This window comes from Mustela nigripes, chromosome 2 (genome assembly GCF_022355385.1).
Source record: "Mustela nigripes isolate SB6536 chromosome 2, MUSNIG.SB6536, whole genome shotgun sequence".
Lineage (NCBI taxonomy): Eukaryota > Metazoa > Chordata > Mammalia > Carnivora > Mustelidae > Mustela > Mustela nigripes.
In genome coordinates, this window is record NC_081558.1 from 36,545,951 (window position 1) to 36,561,874 (window position 15,924).

Here is a 15,924-nt window from a genome sequence, read left to right on the forward strand (position 1 = left end):
AAGCCGTGCTGGCGAGCTGAAAGTCACAAGCTCTAAGTGTAAATGGGAAAATAATTCTAAATTTAAGCCCCCACCCCCAAGAATATACTGCCATGCCAGCTTGCAGAGGCATTTCAGTCATGGAAACCATGTCAGGAAGTTGCCAGAAGAGCTCAATGGGCATTCCTTTTCCACCCATGGTACACACGTGGTTTTTACTCTTAATTTTTTTCTAACTCAGCACAATGCAAATCAAGTGATTAGAGAAACCGGGTGGTGTCAATTTCATTACAGAAGGTGCCCGTGTATATATAGCTTTTTCTCTCTTTTGATTCCGAATCATTTGATATAAATTTGAAGGTTCCCTCTAAAATACCAAAGGTATCAAATCATGGGAAGTTCAAAAGAGCTCACTTCTTCAGAGAAGAAAGCAAAATCCAAACCCACTATTTCATGTCCCGCAGCCTCCCAGAAAGTCACAGGAAATTACTATGTGCACATATCAAAAAAGGAACAAAGCCTCATTCACCAATAACTAAGTAAGGGACAAATTTAACTTCCCACCTGCGTCCAGTTTCATGAAATAGGTTGGTTTTTCAATAACAACATCACATTTAGCATCTTCTAGAGGTCTGAAGTTGAGCTGAGTATAGCTTTGTAGCTCAGCAAACCTGGAATGATGAATAGAAGACGGTTTCAAGGGGCTCCTCCTGAACTTGCGACTGCAACACTGTAACTGAGGATCTGTTCATTACCGGGATTTTCTTACTAGAATATGCTCTTATGAAGACATGTGGAACTTCTCCAACATACTAACATTTCTATAACTTGACATCAAATTTTAGCTTTAGCTCCTTAGCTGAGATGAAGAACAAAAATGATTTTAGGGCACCTCGGACATACCTGCGGTATCTGATGCTGTCTCTGGGTAGATGGTGTCAGAAATGAGTGGAATTGTAAGATTTCTGGCTATTGGAGAATCACCTATGGGAAACCTGACACACAGGTTAGAAGTGAGTGCTCAGCTTTGAATAAAGGGGGACAGCAGGACATCTTTGGGATGACAGAACAGTTCTGTATCCTGATTGTGGTAGTTCCTGCATGCCTGTGGATATGTGAAATAAGTTTCATACAACTATGTATCCAAGATAAAAATTTTAAAAGGGTGCACATAAACACTGGTGAAATTTAAATGTGTTTAGTTAATAATACTGTACCAGTGTCAATTTCCTGGTTTTGACCATTGTGCTAAGGTTACGTAAGATGTCATCATTAGAGGAAGCTGAGGGAAGGGTTCAAGGGGAACTCCTTGTATTATTTTTAGATTTCTATAAGCCCAAAACTTTTTAAAATAAAAAGCTTTTTTTAAGTACCCTAATTTCTTAATTCCTAAAAATAACAAATCGGACCACAGAACTAGCTTATTATTAAAAATGTTTTAAGTCGAAATGTATCCCCCAATTTATATACAGTTCAAAAAGCTGATCAGAGGGGCACCTGGGTGGCTCGGTAGGTTAAGCCTCTGCTTTCAGCTCAGGTCATGATCTCAGGGTCCTGGGATCGAGCCCCGCATCGGGCTCTCTGCTAGGCAGGGAGCCTGCTTCCCCCACCACCCTCTGCCTGCCTCTCTGGCTGCTTGTGATCTCTGTCTCTGTCAAATAAATAAATAAAATCTTAAAAAAAAAAAAGTTGATCAGAGGTGTTGAAACTCAGGGTAGGGTTTACAACTATGAAGAGGAGCCTGGGGTGCTCGTGGAGCCCAATGCAGGGTTCATCCCGGGACCCTGAGATTATGACCTGAGCCGAAGGCAGAAGCTTATCTAACTGAGCCACCCAGGGGGCCCCTAATGTGTATTTCTTTTAAAAAAGTGTTCCTAAAACACATGTACAATTACAAGGAGTTAATAAAAATTCATTTTTGAACTGATTTTTTTTCTTTCATTAGCAATCAGTTATTCCTAGATCATACTTCCTCCTTTTTTTTTAAAAAAAAGATTTTATTTATTTATTTGACAGACAAGAGATCACAAGTAGGCAGAGAGGCAGGCAGAGAGAGAGGGGGAAGCAGGCTCCATGCTGAGCAGAGAGCCCGATGCAGGGCTCGATCCCCGGACCCTGAGATCTGACCCAAGCCAAAGGCAGAGGGTTTAACCCACTGAGCCACCCAGGCACCCCACTTCCTCCTATTTTAAAATACACATTTAATTCAAATACAACTTATAGAGTCACTCTGTAGCTACCACTTCCTTGAAGCTCATGTCAAATTCTCCATAAATAAGTAAAATTTTCCATTCCAAAATCCCTTTCTGGGGTGCCTGGGTGGCTCGGTCGGTTGGGCGGCTGCCTTTGGCTCAGGTCATGATCCCAGCATCCCGGGATGGACTACCACATCAGGCTCCCCGCTCAACAGAGAGCCTGCCCCTCCCTCCCCTCTGCCTGCAGCTCTGCCTACTTGTGCTCTCTCTGTATCTCTCTGTCAAATAAATAAAGTCTTTAAAAAAAAAAAAAAAAAGAAAAGAAAAAACAAAATCCCTTCCAATGTGCCAAAAACAAACGCAAATATTTTAGAAGCATGTTTTAAAAAAATAATAATCTCACCAAGACTGCAGAGGGCTTTTGCGCTGACCTTGAGACGTCAACATTCGCGTGTCCAGTGCACAGTGTCCTCCGATTTCACCACTCTGGAGAAAATCTTCCTTAAATCTGGTGGGTGACCAAATATTAAGCTGAGTTTGAGAAATTTTATCACTACGTAAGCACATGGGCTGTTAACTAAGGTGGCTTACCGATTTCCAAAATCAGTGTGTTGGAAGAATTTAACTCGATTATAAGGGAATGTTTCAAACATACACAAAAGGAGCAGAATGGTACAGAAACCCGAGGGACCCATTATCCAGCTTTGCAATGATCCACTTGTGGTCTGACTACATCTTGCACCCTCTACCCATTCTCCAACCTCATCGCCATTTTATTATGAAGCAAATCCAAGGTCTATCCTTGGACCTGGAAATATTTCAGAATTTCTGTTAGGTTTAAACATCAACCACTTCCATACCTGTCATGGTTTCTCTTGATGTTTCTTAAATCAAGATAGAGATTGGCTGCTCTGCAGTACTGAAGGTAACGGGAACACACCAGACTTGAGTCATGCTGAATTGAGGTGGAACAAAAAGAAAGAAATAACTCTGGATACTAACATTTCAAGGACATTCTCAGACTTGCCAGGCAAGTTCACAGTATGTCCACCTTCAGGTTGAATCACACAATATGAGAACAGCTTCTTCTTTTTTTTTTTTTTTTTTTAATTTTTATTTAGGGGCACCTGGGTGGCTCAGTGGGTTAAGCCTCTGCCTTTGGCTCGGATTATGATCTCAGGGTCCTGGGATTGAGTCCCACATCGGGCTCTCTGCTCAGTAGGGAGCCTGCTTCCTCCTCTCTGTCTGTTTGTCTGCCTACTTGTGACCTCTCTCTCTGTCAAATTAAAAAAAAAAAAGTTTAAAATTTTTATTTAAATCCAATTAGTTAACATAGACTGTATTATTACTTTTGGAGGTAGAGTTCAGTGATTCATCAGGAGAATAGCTTCTGAAAGTCTGCTTGTGTGGATGGGTTTTTCCTCTCTCCAGCAAACTCTGGTCAAGCCTAGTTTTGCCAGTGTGTATGCACACTTTTAGGTTACTACAAAGAACCTGCAAGTGTTCTATTTATATCATCTCAAACTTTAAGTCTTTTTGTGTGGTTCAGTTCAGTCTTCTTTAAAAAGAAAGAAAAAAAAAAAGCACTCAGAGCCATCACTAACCCCATAGCGGAAAAAGCATTTTTCAAAGCCAAGCCAAATGAAACAAAGAAGAATGCACACGTTAAGAGACATTAAAACAGACTGGAAGGGCACTTTGCCGATTTTAATAAGACATGCTGTCTCTAAACCATAAAGCTTCTGGGAGTCCCAGTCTCCACTGCAGTAAGAGGGCGATGTTTTTTAAATCACTGAAATAAAAGAGCTTGAGTCAACTACCAGAGCCTGCTTCTCTTTTTTCCAGTGTGCTTTGTGCCAAAATAGGGACAGTTTCAAAAACTTTTATCCGCTGTGGCTTTTATTTATAGATTTAAATGCCATTTTATTGTTTTCCCATAATTCCCAATGAACACAAGATCTTCACCTTTACCCGCATGGGGTTTTGGAATCGGTCCTTGGTAAGGGATCAGGCTCTGACTGCACAAAATCTATGAAGGTAGATCTTGGCCAGGAAAGATTCTAAATACTGCCTTGGACAAAGTATGCAGGGTGGGGCTGTGGCTCTCCCCTTGCCCCTTCTACATCAACAGGTGGACTCCAGCCAGACTATGCAACACACACAAAAAAACGTATGTAAGGGCACCCAGGAGCAGTACGGCCTAAAGCCACACCTCCCTCCTTCAGGGTTCATATAGCTCCCTATAATTGCTTCAAGTTCTATTATGTGATAGCTCCAAAAGCACTATATAGAGTGGGCGCCTGGGTGGCTCAGTCGGTCAAGCGGCTGCCTTTGACTCACGTCATGATCCCGAGGTCTTGGGATCAAGTCCTGCATTGGGCTCCCTGCTCATCAGAGAGCCGGCTTCTCTCTCTACCCCTCCCGCCAGCTCATTTTCTCTCGCTCTGTCTCTCATAAAAATAAAATTAAAATACTTTTAAAAAAGCACTATAGAGCATATATTCAGTTCCTTTTTTTATTTTTTAATTTATTTTTATTTATTTGTCAGAGAGAGAGAGAGAGCGAGAGAGCACAGGCAGACAGAGTGGCAGACAGAGGAAGAAGCAGGCTCCCCCCTGAGCATGGAGCCCGACACGGGACTCGATCCCAGGACACCAGGATCATGACCTGAGCCAAAGGCAGCTGCTTAACCAACTGAGCCACCCAGGCATCCCATATATTCAGTTTCTTAATCAAAGTGAATTAAGAAAAAAATTTGTTTTTCATTTGCTCGATTGCCTGGAGATAAGAGGCCCCCCCAAGACGTCAGAGACTAGACCAGGATTCAAGAACACCGACTGATAAGATGCCTTAACAATAAGTGCTTACAATCCTAGGGACCTTTAAAAACTGGGACCCAGGTCCCACATTGAGCATTTCTACAAGCAGAATGAGCATTTTTATAAGCTCAGATCTTCCCAGCCACAAGCTATGACAAGGGCATGGCTTGAAGGGGAAAGACACTGAAACACAGAAAGGCTGGGTGCTCTAAGAATCAGGTTTTGAACACTACAGTGTAGATGGAACCTGCTCTTCTCCTGACTGCCCAAAACTGGCTCTTGGCAATGGGCTTGGCTTACACACTGTGCACAATGCATTATGGTTGGAAGGCCACAGAAAAAGATCCGTATCCCAATTCTACATGGACAAGTCCACCGAGTAGCTGTGTGGTCCTGGAAAAGTCACTTCATGCTTCTGAGGAGCCTGTTTTCCTCTGTGGTCAAGTGCTATCAGTACTACCTACCCTGTCCATCTGCTGCAGGGCTTGTAGAAATCAAGCTACCTAGCTGGAGGAAAGCTTTTTGCAAACTGTAAAGTCCTTAAGTGAACACAAAGTGGTCTGGGGTCCACAGGTGCGGCGGGTGGGGGGGGTTGGGTCGGTGATGTATCATTTGTCCTGAACTCTTTGTGAGGGAATTTGGAAAGATGCAGCTTATCAATTTCTCTTCTTTAGCATAATGTGGGGGAGGGGTGGAATTCTAAACCTAGTCATATTTCAACAGCCCCATAGTAGGATTATCTTGATTATATGTGTGAAAATGATGAGCCGGTTTCCAAATGAAACAGAAGGACTTATTTTAGAAAGTTAAATAAAAGTCAAAGCCAACGAACACCTGAGTAAAGCTCCTTCTCCCGGAGCCATCTATCTTGTTTTTCCACGATAATCTAAACACTCGGAGTATTTGAAAGGAAACACCCACCGTTTCCTTAGGCTGGCAGAGCACAAGCAGTTCCTCTAGCCGTTCTCCTGCATATCCAAAGTCAGCCTGTTTCCAGAATATGTCCTGGGCAGATTCAAGGGTATCTGTCCTATTTGCAGTCAAAAAGATTCCATGGAGAAAAAAAAAAATAAAAAAAGATTCCATGATTTTTCTCTTTTTACCTTTTCTGAGCCTTGAGTTTCCTTTTTAAAGGTTAAATTACCAGAAGTCTGTCATTAAGTTTTTTAACCATCATAATCTTCCTATAACTCCCTTGCTACAAGAAAATACCAAAATAAGTTATTCATAGACTTACTTTCTTATGCTAAAAATACACAACAGAAGTGTATGATGTTATGGTCATATGGCACTGAAGAAAAGGAGAGAAAATGAGCTACTAGTTACTGTATTTTCTCTACTATGCTAACATTGCAGGTATTGGAAATATTAATTGTATTTCACACTCCCTTCCAGAATCAAGAGGAAACCACCGAGTTATGTTTTTTGTATTTTGTGGGGGAAAATACTTTCTGGTGATCCACATTGTTTTCTCTCTCTGGCAGAGGAAATAACAGATATTCCTGTGCGGGGTGGCAGGAGGGTGGGGAGGCAAGTCAACTTGAACTCATGACTGTGTAAGCAAATTAATATCTAAAGGAATGAATATCTAAAACCAAAGAGTCCAGCTGGGAGGTGGAGCATCGGCAGACAGGACAAAGAAAGATGATTTAAAGAGGAGAGGAGTCCATCTAGAAGCTTACCATCCCATGTCGACATAGGTGCAGATAGGGTAGCCAAACCTGAACTCTGGTCTGCAGGATTTCTCATAACCCCAGCAGTATTTTAGATTTTCTAAGTGTTTCTAGAACACAAAATGTGTACATTTAGACTGGTCTCTCTTCTTCTGACATTTAGAAAGAACTCTTCAGGTTTTTCCATGAAGAAAACAAAATCTTCACAGAACTTTCATTCTCACATCTTATAATACATATTCAAGAGATAAAAGGAATTAGAATAAATCCTAAGTATAAGAGTCTCCAAGTTCTCAACCACAACAATCCTTAATCATCACTCCCCCACACCGCGTCTGGGCCCCAGCGAAAAGCATGGGCTTCCCCTATACTACCAAAGAACACTTGAATTGGAATTTCCTGAAGGAGCTTAATGAAACTGCCTTTCTCAGGGAGCAAAGTGATCCTAAAATCAGTCCCTAAAGGGTCGCATAAAATGAAATTTCTATGATCAAATAATCACCATGAAATTAAATGGATCAGCAAATTTACTCATCAATCATGAGCGGCAGAAATGCCACAAGACTTGGACACAGCCGTGGCTGTTGACCGACACTGCTCTTCTGCGAGACCCAGGAGCAACACTGGTCTGACTCCTGGGTCTCCTTCCCCATATGCTTCCTGAACCAGCACCATGGGAAAGGAAGTTTCTCACAAGGCCCAGCTTTGATCTCTGAGACCTCGTGAGACGTCTTAATGGGCTCCAATTGGAGGCTTTCCCAACAACTCTAAAACAGAAGGAAGGCCAGAGTAACTGCCATAATTATGTGGAGACAGGGGCGGAGGTGTTATTACTAAAATTAAATGCTAAGAGACCCTCTCAAGGGCAGTTGAAGAAAAAAAAGAGGTGTGAAATTCTCTAGTTACTTTTAACAAGACATTCCTGGCCAGATAAAATCTAATTCCCTTTGTTTATAGAGTATACAAATAGTATTGGCTGACAGTGTGTTTCATGAGGGACTGAGATTTAAAATTTTAGTTGCGATTCAGATTTTAACTCTCAATCTTGCAAATGAGATATAAAGCAAAGTTTAGGCATTTGAAAGCACTAGACGAAATGCAAACAAAGTCTTATAGCCACCTTACAGAACGTTACCTCCAAGTTCAGGTCATAAAGCAGAGCTAAAATCCTTTTAAAAATAAGTAAGAGAAGAAAAAATGAATACCTACCTTATAAGGACAATATGAATCTTTCTTACAGGCTGTGGCAATATGCCTATTATTGTGCAAAAAGAAGGGAATGTGCTCCTCGGGCAAGCGGATACTGGCATAGTCGAACCTCTCGCCTGGAATGCCATCAGCCTTGGGAGGAGCCTCATCTTGGCCACTCAATGAAACACCATGAAGCAATATTCCAAGGACAAGCAGCTTTAACATAGCAACCGCCAAACCTAGAGATCATATTGAAAAGGTTTTTGTTAAGACATATCCTTTAAAAGTCAAAGGGATCAAGGGCTCAGTATAAGGACCACGGAACCTTGCTACATCACTGAACAGCACTCCTTTGTTCCACAAATATTTATCGTGCACCTGTTCTGCTCCAGGCACTGCGTTAAGAGCCAGGTACACAGGGGGCGAACAAAACCAGGCCCTTGTTCTGATATAGCTTATACTCTTTCTCAAACTTTCTCACTAAAGGGCGAGAGAGCGAATATTTTTGGTTTTGGAGGCCGTACAATCTTAGAGGCAACTACTCAACAGTGCCTTTGCCACGAAAACAGCCACAGCCCATCATAAAGAACGGGGGAGGTTGCATTCTAATAAAACTTTATTTATAAAAATGGGGCAAAGGCCTTGATGTGACCCCAGTCGCATATCACTGATGCCAGAAATAAAGGAGGTAATATGACAGGCAATATAACACAGTGGTTCAGAACATGAACTCGGAAGCCAGGCCACCTGGGTTTGAATCTAGCTACAGTTTCTCGGCTGTATGATCTTGGCTGCATGAGCTGTTTAACCTCGCTGTGCTTCTGCTTTTCTAGCTGTAAATGGAAATAATAACAAACCTTTGTCGTAGGGCTATTGTGACTTAAATATTGGTAACATATTTAGAGGTACCTGGCATATTAAATGCTGTATGAGCATTTACTGAGTACATGTTTAAACCCACGTGGGACGGTGGGGAAAGGAAGAGGTTGTTAACTACTATTTGAGCGGAGACCTGAATGGTGAGGAGAAGGAAAATCATGCCAGGGGGAGGAAAGAAAAGACCATGCAATAGCTCTGGGTAGATATGTATCTCCTGAATAAAAACTGATAATCATGGGGCACTGAGGGGTTGGGGGGGGGCTCTGTTCATTAAGTGCCTGTGTCTTGATCTCAGCTCAAGTCTTGATCTCAGGGTCATGAGTTCAAGCCCCCCGCTGGGCTCCATGGGCCTACTAAAAAACAAAAAAACAAAACAAAAAACTAAATAAGTAGAATTGTACATAGGTTCCTTCTACGTGCCAGGTACTGTTCTAAGTACAAAGGATGCGGCAATGAACGTGCAGCCCAAAACTCCTTTCCCTTGTAAAGCTCACCTTCTAGTGAGTGTAATAACATTGGTAATAACTATGTAATAACACTGTAATAACTATGATAACAGTAATGACAACTCAGAGAACTTGGAGACGGTGCCATTGATCTATCCCCATCCTGCCTTAGCAACGTGAAAGAGATCATAATCATCGCGGACCTTACTGCGCGTCTAATTCACCCCATAAGGATTAAATTTTGTGGATTAGAATTCTCCTATGTATCCCAGACAAGAATTGTGCCATTCTCGGTTCACTTTAGTAGTATTATTTTGCTCTAGGGAAAAAAAAAAAAAGGTGTTCTTCCCACCGAAGGATAGGACCGTATGCCACATGAGCTACTCCCCAGCAAGATCTGCAGTCACTGGGGCATGTTGGAAAAACCAGCTTTCAGAATCAGCCTTCACCGACTATGTCTAACGAAGATGGGGCCTTCAGAAATAAACTGCTATGTTTAACCCAGCCTAAAGTCCCAAGGCCGAGGCTTCATAACCAAGAGTGTGGACACTGAAAAGGAATTCTGTTCCCCTCCGGAGTGGTAAATATCATGGCTTCTCTTCTTCATGGCTCCGAAGAGTATATTGTTACCTGTTGGAAGGGTGATCTGAATTCGTACTTCAGTTAGGACTCTCACCCAACAGTGAGTTGATGGTGACCTTACAAAATTTAAAAATATGCATTAATAGTAATAGTGTCCTAATGGAAACATTTACTTCTTTAATTATCAGAACCACACAGAAGCTGTTGTGATGCTTCAGGTATCTGAACTCTGCCAGAAATGAAACACAGTACCTTAAAAGGATGCCAAAGCAGACTTTTATCATTCAGGTGATATTTTTGGATTAAAGGAAATATTAAGAGAGAAAAAAATTTAATGAGATAACCTCTGAGCACAAGACCTGGCACTTAGTGAGACATTCTGACTCATAGTGTGCTTTCTTTTCCCTGGTGAACAGCAGACTTCGAAAAGCAAAGTTACAGATGCCCCTCCCCACACTCACTTAAACTAGATTCTAATGGTATGCAGAAGGTTACGGTCCATCAACCGCTACAGGCCAAAGGGACACTCTGTGGACAAAACCTTCCTAGAGGGGGGCGCCTGGGTGGCTCAGTGGGTTAAAGCCTCTGCCTTCGGCTCAGGTCAGGATCTCAGGGTGCTGGGATTGAGCCCCCCATCAGACTCTTTGCCAGATGGAACAACATTCCTAATTCTCATCCTATTAATCCTACTCACTGAACCATACGCTAGTTGAGCCTTCCTTTTTACTCCTCCAGCCTGACCATCCATCCAACAGGCAGGCTGGCCTATTTTCTTGACTCATTCTTTCCAGTAATAAAGTCATTGTTATGACTAAGTCCTGACCTTCAGTTCTTCAAGTCCACTGTCCTTGACTGAGCTCTCGCTGAAACTAAACCCACGGATCCACGGAGAAGGAGTAACACTTCAGTCATGGGAAAAATCTGAAGTCTCCGACCAGAAAGCAGGCTTTTGCAAAGGGCACGTACCTGCTTGCATAGGCTAGAAGGGGGTAGCTGCTGGAGCATGAAAGCACAGCCCCGGGGCCTGGCAGAAAGCGGGTTCGGGTGCGCAGTCCTCTTGCAAGGCTCCCCCAGGGATGGGTGGGTGCACTTCTTTCGCAGATGGAAGCTGGAGCTCGGCGCTGCTTTCCCTTCAGCACAAAGCAACCTGCTCCTTCCCCTTCTGGATTCCCTCCCCGGATTTCCTCAGGCCTAAAAGGTGGAGGAGGGAAAAGGGGGAAAAAAAGGGAGAGCCTGAAAGAGGATGAGAGCCCGAGGCTGACGGGGACCAGAGTGGGTGAGATGGGGCAGGGCTCCGTGCCTCAGATCTTGGGAAGTTTAAAGAAGATAGTGGACAAATGAAAAGTTGAACGCGTTCTGAGACCCACAAGGACTCCCAAACGCTCGCCCGCGCGGGGGCCACGGGTCTCACGGTAGGCTGAAGCAGGGGGTCGGAAAGGGCTTGGCTGTCCGAGATGCCGAGGGGAGGTCCACCAGCTGGGTGGCCAGAACCTCAGTCGGGGACGCGGGGCGGCGGCGGCGACAGCGCTCCGGCAGCCACCCCGCCGCGCTCGGGGTCTTCACCCCAGGCGCCCGCGGGGCTGCGCCGGGGTCGCGAGGTCCCCGCACGTCGCCCAGCACCCTGCGCCCGCCCACCTCCACCCAGTCCCCCGGCGCCGGGGAGGAGCCGGGGGGAGCGGCTTCGCCCGGGTCTGGCACACCGACCCACGCGGCACGGGACGGGGAGAGGGGCATCCTTCCCCGTGGTCGGCGGGCTCCCGGGAGCCCCGCGCGCCGCTGCAGGCAGCGCGAAGGGGCCGAGCGCCCCCCTCCCCGGCCCGCAGGCGGTGGAAGGCGCGGCGCAGTCCGCGGAGAGGCTGCAGCCCGCGGGGCAGGCGCGCCGGGAGCGCCGGCGGGAGAGGCGCGCGCAGCCGGGCGGCCGCGGCAGGGCGGCGGCGGAGGGCTCCGCGGATCCCCCAGCGAGTCCCACCTGGAGCCGGGAGAGCCGGGGCTGCGGAGGAGGAGGAGGAGACAGCCGCCGCTCCAGAGCACCGAGGCGTCATAACCGGCTGCTGCCGCTCACCGGAAACCTCGGGCGCGGGAGCCGGGCCAGGGGGCGCCAGGAAGCCGCCGGGACTCCGAGGCGGCCTGCGCCGGGAGGCGGGCCCGAGCCCGGCAGAGGGGTTGGCCCGGGGCAGGGGCCGGAGCGGGGCTCGGCGCGCGCGGCCGGACGCCGGGCGGCGGGGAGGGGCGGGGCTCCGTCGGCTCCAGGGCGCGCTCGCCCGCGGGCAGGCAGTGCGGGAGCCGCAGGGCCGGCCGCCGGCGCGGAGCGGGGGAGGGACGCGGGCTCACCGCGCTGGCCTGGCCCCCTGCGGCGGCGGGGCGGGGATAAGGCGCTTAGAGGACGCGAGGACACCTGACTCTGCTTCCCATCTTCATTCCGACAGCGTCGCTCTGACGCGGACGGTTACCGTTTTCTTAAGCAGGACAGAAGTTGCCGCCCTAACTTTCCGATGTGGGGCGCAAACGCAGTCGGCAGCCCTTTGGGGCAGGGGGCGGTCGGGGTGGGGAAGCTGAATGCTTTTTAAATATTTTTTTAAGATGCTGTCAAGTGTTACAAATTCCATTAGTGATCTGCTAAATAATGTTATCTGGATTTTTTTTTTCTTCAAATAACAATACTGCAAGGGGCACATACGGTATTTGGCATGTCCCAGGCACAATTCTAAAGCACTTGACAGTATTAACTCGTTTACTCTTCATGTGTGAGACTGCCTCTCAGGAACGACTGCTCCCTTATGTCATACTTTGCCTGCCCCGTACCAACAAGGGCAATAGTTTTAAAGGCGCTTTCTCGGCTTACTTGTAACCATACTATTTTTGTCACCTACAGGAAATGTAGCTTTCCTGTTAGTCGATTCAAAATGAACTGCGGTCATTTAAAATACATTTTTGTCACAGAGTGGTGATTTGTATTTATGTTTTAAACCTAATACATGAGAAATGTTTTTAAGAAGAGGTCAGTCTCATTGCAAGCACAACAAACCAATTAAACTGGTGTGACATACACGTGGTACTATTTTAAATGGCTTAATAGTAAGGTGCAGTCCTTCAGGCTCAGAGGAAACGTGACAGACCTTTAAGAACGTCAGATCCAGTTCTAACATATTGCAGCAGCCAGATGCAACACAGATTTTCCACCCAAAATACCAATCTTAAAATTTTAAGTTTCTTCAAACTGACATTTTAAAAAACGCAAATATCCTTTATTGGGGAGGCTAACTGAATAAACTGGTATATCCACACAATGTAGAACTAAGCAGGCACCAAAAAAGAAAAAAAAAAAAAAAAGAATTGAGAAATATGTCTATACACTGCAGGGTTTATTTTTGAGCGGGTAAAGGATGTGTAATATGGTATTATTCACCTAGAAGGGGGGATATATACATGCTATTTTACAAATAGAATAACATTTAAAATGATTACCTATGGGGGAAGGAGGAAATATGTGTATAGAGACAAGGAAGATAACTTTTATGGGTGTACATTATATAGAAGTGGCTTTAGAATCATGTAAATATTTTACATTGTAAGACAAAATTTTTTAAAAGTAATCCTTAAAAATTGAAAATAAAATGAAATTTTATTTGGAAAATGCTATCCAGTTGTGGCATATACCACCACGAAGGAACTATTCCAGGTGACTTTGAAACAATTAGCACGTCCTGGTGGATGTACCCTCAAGACTAAAAGAATTTTTTAAAAATCACAAACTGTTTCCAGGAACCAAACTGAAAGTGGGAATATTGGTTGGGATACATCGAATAGGAATAATTAAGATGGTATCTTTGAAGCTAAAATTTTGGCATGTGGTATAGAGGTAAGTCTGATGAGGTTATATAAAAATCCTATAGTTAATGAATTTGAAGGTAATAATATACATTAACATATTTTATTGTTAAAAATGGATCTTTCCAACATCCATTGAAAAGGCCTAGAAATAACCAACCTTGTAACAACAAGCACCTTTTGTGCCCAGACTATGATCTGCAAACATTTCCCATTAAAAGGAACATGGGTTCCATTGAAAAGTGGATCATCTTAGGGACACCTGGGTGGCTCAGTTGGTTAAGCAGCTGCCTTCCACAGGTCATGATCCCAGGGTCCTAGGATAGAGTTCCCCATCTGGCTCCTTGCTCATCTGGGAGTCTGTTTCTCCCTCTGTCCACTCTGCCTGCTTGTGCTCTCTCTCTGGAAAATACATAAATAAAATCTTTTAAAAAGGAAAAAAGAAAAATGTATCATCTTAGATATGGGGCATGTAATGTACAAGCAGAAGCTGAAAAATCTTACATGAGGAATCAGGGAAGCAATCAAAGATTATGAGGGCTGTATCAGAAGGACTCAGGAACCAATCTGAAAAGGCTTCCTATGGCCAAAGATAGGATAATTTAAAGGACCAGTAAGGTGCCTGGGTGGCTCAGCATTTAGGGGTGCCTGGGTGGCTCAGCATTTGCCTGAGGCTCAGGTCATGATTCCAGGGTCCTGGGATTAAGCCCTGCATCAGGCTTCCTGCTTAGAGGAGGCCTGCTTCTCCCTCTCCCACTCCCCCTGTTTATGATTCCCTCTCTCACTGTGTGTCTGTCAAATAAATAAAATCTTAAAAAAAAAAAAAAGGTAACTGTAATGGATTGAAGCACACATATACTTAAATCTTATATTCAAAAAGACCCAACCAATCAACCAGATGCACAAACCAAAACCTCACTGTTCGTCTCTGACCACAAAGGGAACCAATGTGGCAAAGGACCCAACTCTAAATGTGAAAAAACAAAAACAAGAAAACTGGTAAATAAAGAAAACCATTCAAGCGTATTTATCCCATCTTTCCTCTATGAACCATGATGCAGGTACCCAAATAGTTGATGAGGTACTTTTTACGAAAACATTCCATCCTTAAATATGATAATCAAGTCTTATGTCTGCAATTTTCTTCAAAATAGTGTGGATTGAAATGAAGCACAAGTGGACTATAAATCAAACAAAATGGGCCATGAACCGTTGAACACTGTTGAAGAGTTTATGTTAATGGGTACACGGGGATTCATAATCTGTTCTCTCTTGTACAAGTTTGAAATTTTGTATAACCATTTCTATAGTGCATTACAATCTTACTGAATGTGTTTTAAGCTTTTTGCACATATATTGACATTTGGAGAGCTCACAGTACTATCAGAATATAGCTTATTGGTTATCTGATATATCCAACTGCTTAAAATATGATTCAATGGTTCTGAAGTATTAAGCAAATAATTTTTTTAAGATTTTATTTATTTAATTGACAGAGACATAGGAACACAACCAGGTGGAGTGGGAGAGGGAGAAGCAGGCTTCCCACTGAGCAGGCAGCTGGATGAGGGGCTCGACCCCAGGAGCCCAGGATCATGACCCAAGCTGAAGGCAGCCACTTAACTGAGCCACCCAGGTGCCCCAGCAAATAAATTTTGACAAAAGTTGACCTTACACTGCAGTTGATCTATACATTTATGGTTTCACAGAAAAGGAGTAAGAGAGTCAGCACTGCACAGTTAATGGTTCAGAACATGTTCTCTGGAGCCTAACCGCACAAATTAGAATCTCATCTTTGCCACTTACTTACCATATGACCTTAAGCAACTAAACCATTCTTCATTTTAAAAATGGAGATGGTAATAGTATCGACTTTAAAACACCGATTTGAACAGAGAGTGCAAGTATACAATCCCTTTTCCAAAATCTTTGGGACCATATGTGTTCCTGAATTTTTTAATATACAATAGGGTATGCACACAGTTTACTACTTAACACCCTGGATGTGCCCTGGGTCAACACCCCATAATCTCACACAATATTTCTGCAACAAAGTACATGAATATTCACACTGAGTGAAATAAAGCTTCTAAATAGCCCCATGTCAGTAAAGGTTAGGCTTTACCACCAAAGCAGATTTGATAGCAAACTTATAAAGATACTCCCTATCAGCTTTCAGAGCTTTCTGGACTTCAGAACAGTGGATAAGGGATTATGATCCCATTTAAATGAATTTATTCCACAGTAACAAAGCAAGCACTGTGTTTCCTATAATCCACATGACCAGAGATTTTTGAACAATGTATTTTTAAAAATTAAGATTGTAATTTCA

At 44.1% G+C, this 15,924-nt stretch overlaps 1 protein-coding gene across 2 annotated transcripts in view; it reads right to left on the minus strand.

Annotated features, from left to right (window-relative positions):
* The window catches only part of EOGT (EGF domain specific O-linked N-acetylglucosamine transferase), a 34,420-nt gene extending 22,471 nt beyond the window's left edge, over nt 1–11,949 (minus strand). Inside the window, exons 1-9 of one of the 2 annotated variants that reach the window (XM_059390130.1) lie at nt 11,734–11,949; nt 10,731–10,955; nt 9,813–9,880; nt 7,876–8,096; nt 6,676–6,776; nt 5,915–6,023; nt 3,035–3,129; nt 2,578–2,682; nt 544–650 (exon numbers count right to left, since the gene is read on the minus strand). In XM_059390130.1, the coding sequence (XP_059246113.1) occupies nt 544–650; nt 2,578–2,682; nt 3,035–3,129; nt 5,915–6,023; nt 6,676–6,776; nt 7,876–8,082 (724 nt within the window). In that variant the 5' untranslated portion in view covers nt 8,083–8,096; nt 9,813–9,880; nt 10,731–10,955; nt 11,734–11,949. The remainder of the gene's footprint in view (nt 1–543; nt 651–2,577; nt 2,683–3,034; nt 3,130–5,914; nt 6,024–6,675; nt 6,777–7,875; nt 8,097–9,812; nt 9,881–10,730; nt 10,956–11,733) is intronic. The other variant, XM_059390129.1, reaches the window with a different exon arrangement.
* Nucleotides 11,950–15,924: the final 3,975 nt, after the last annotated feature.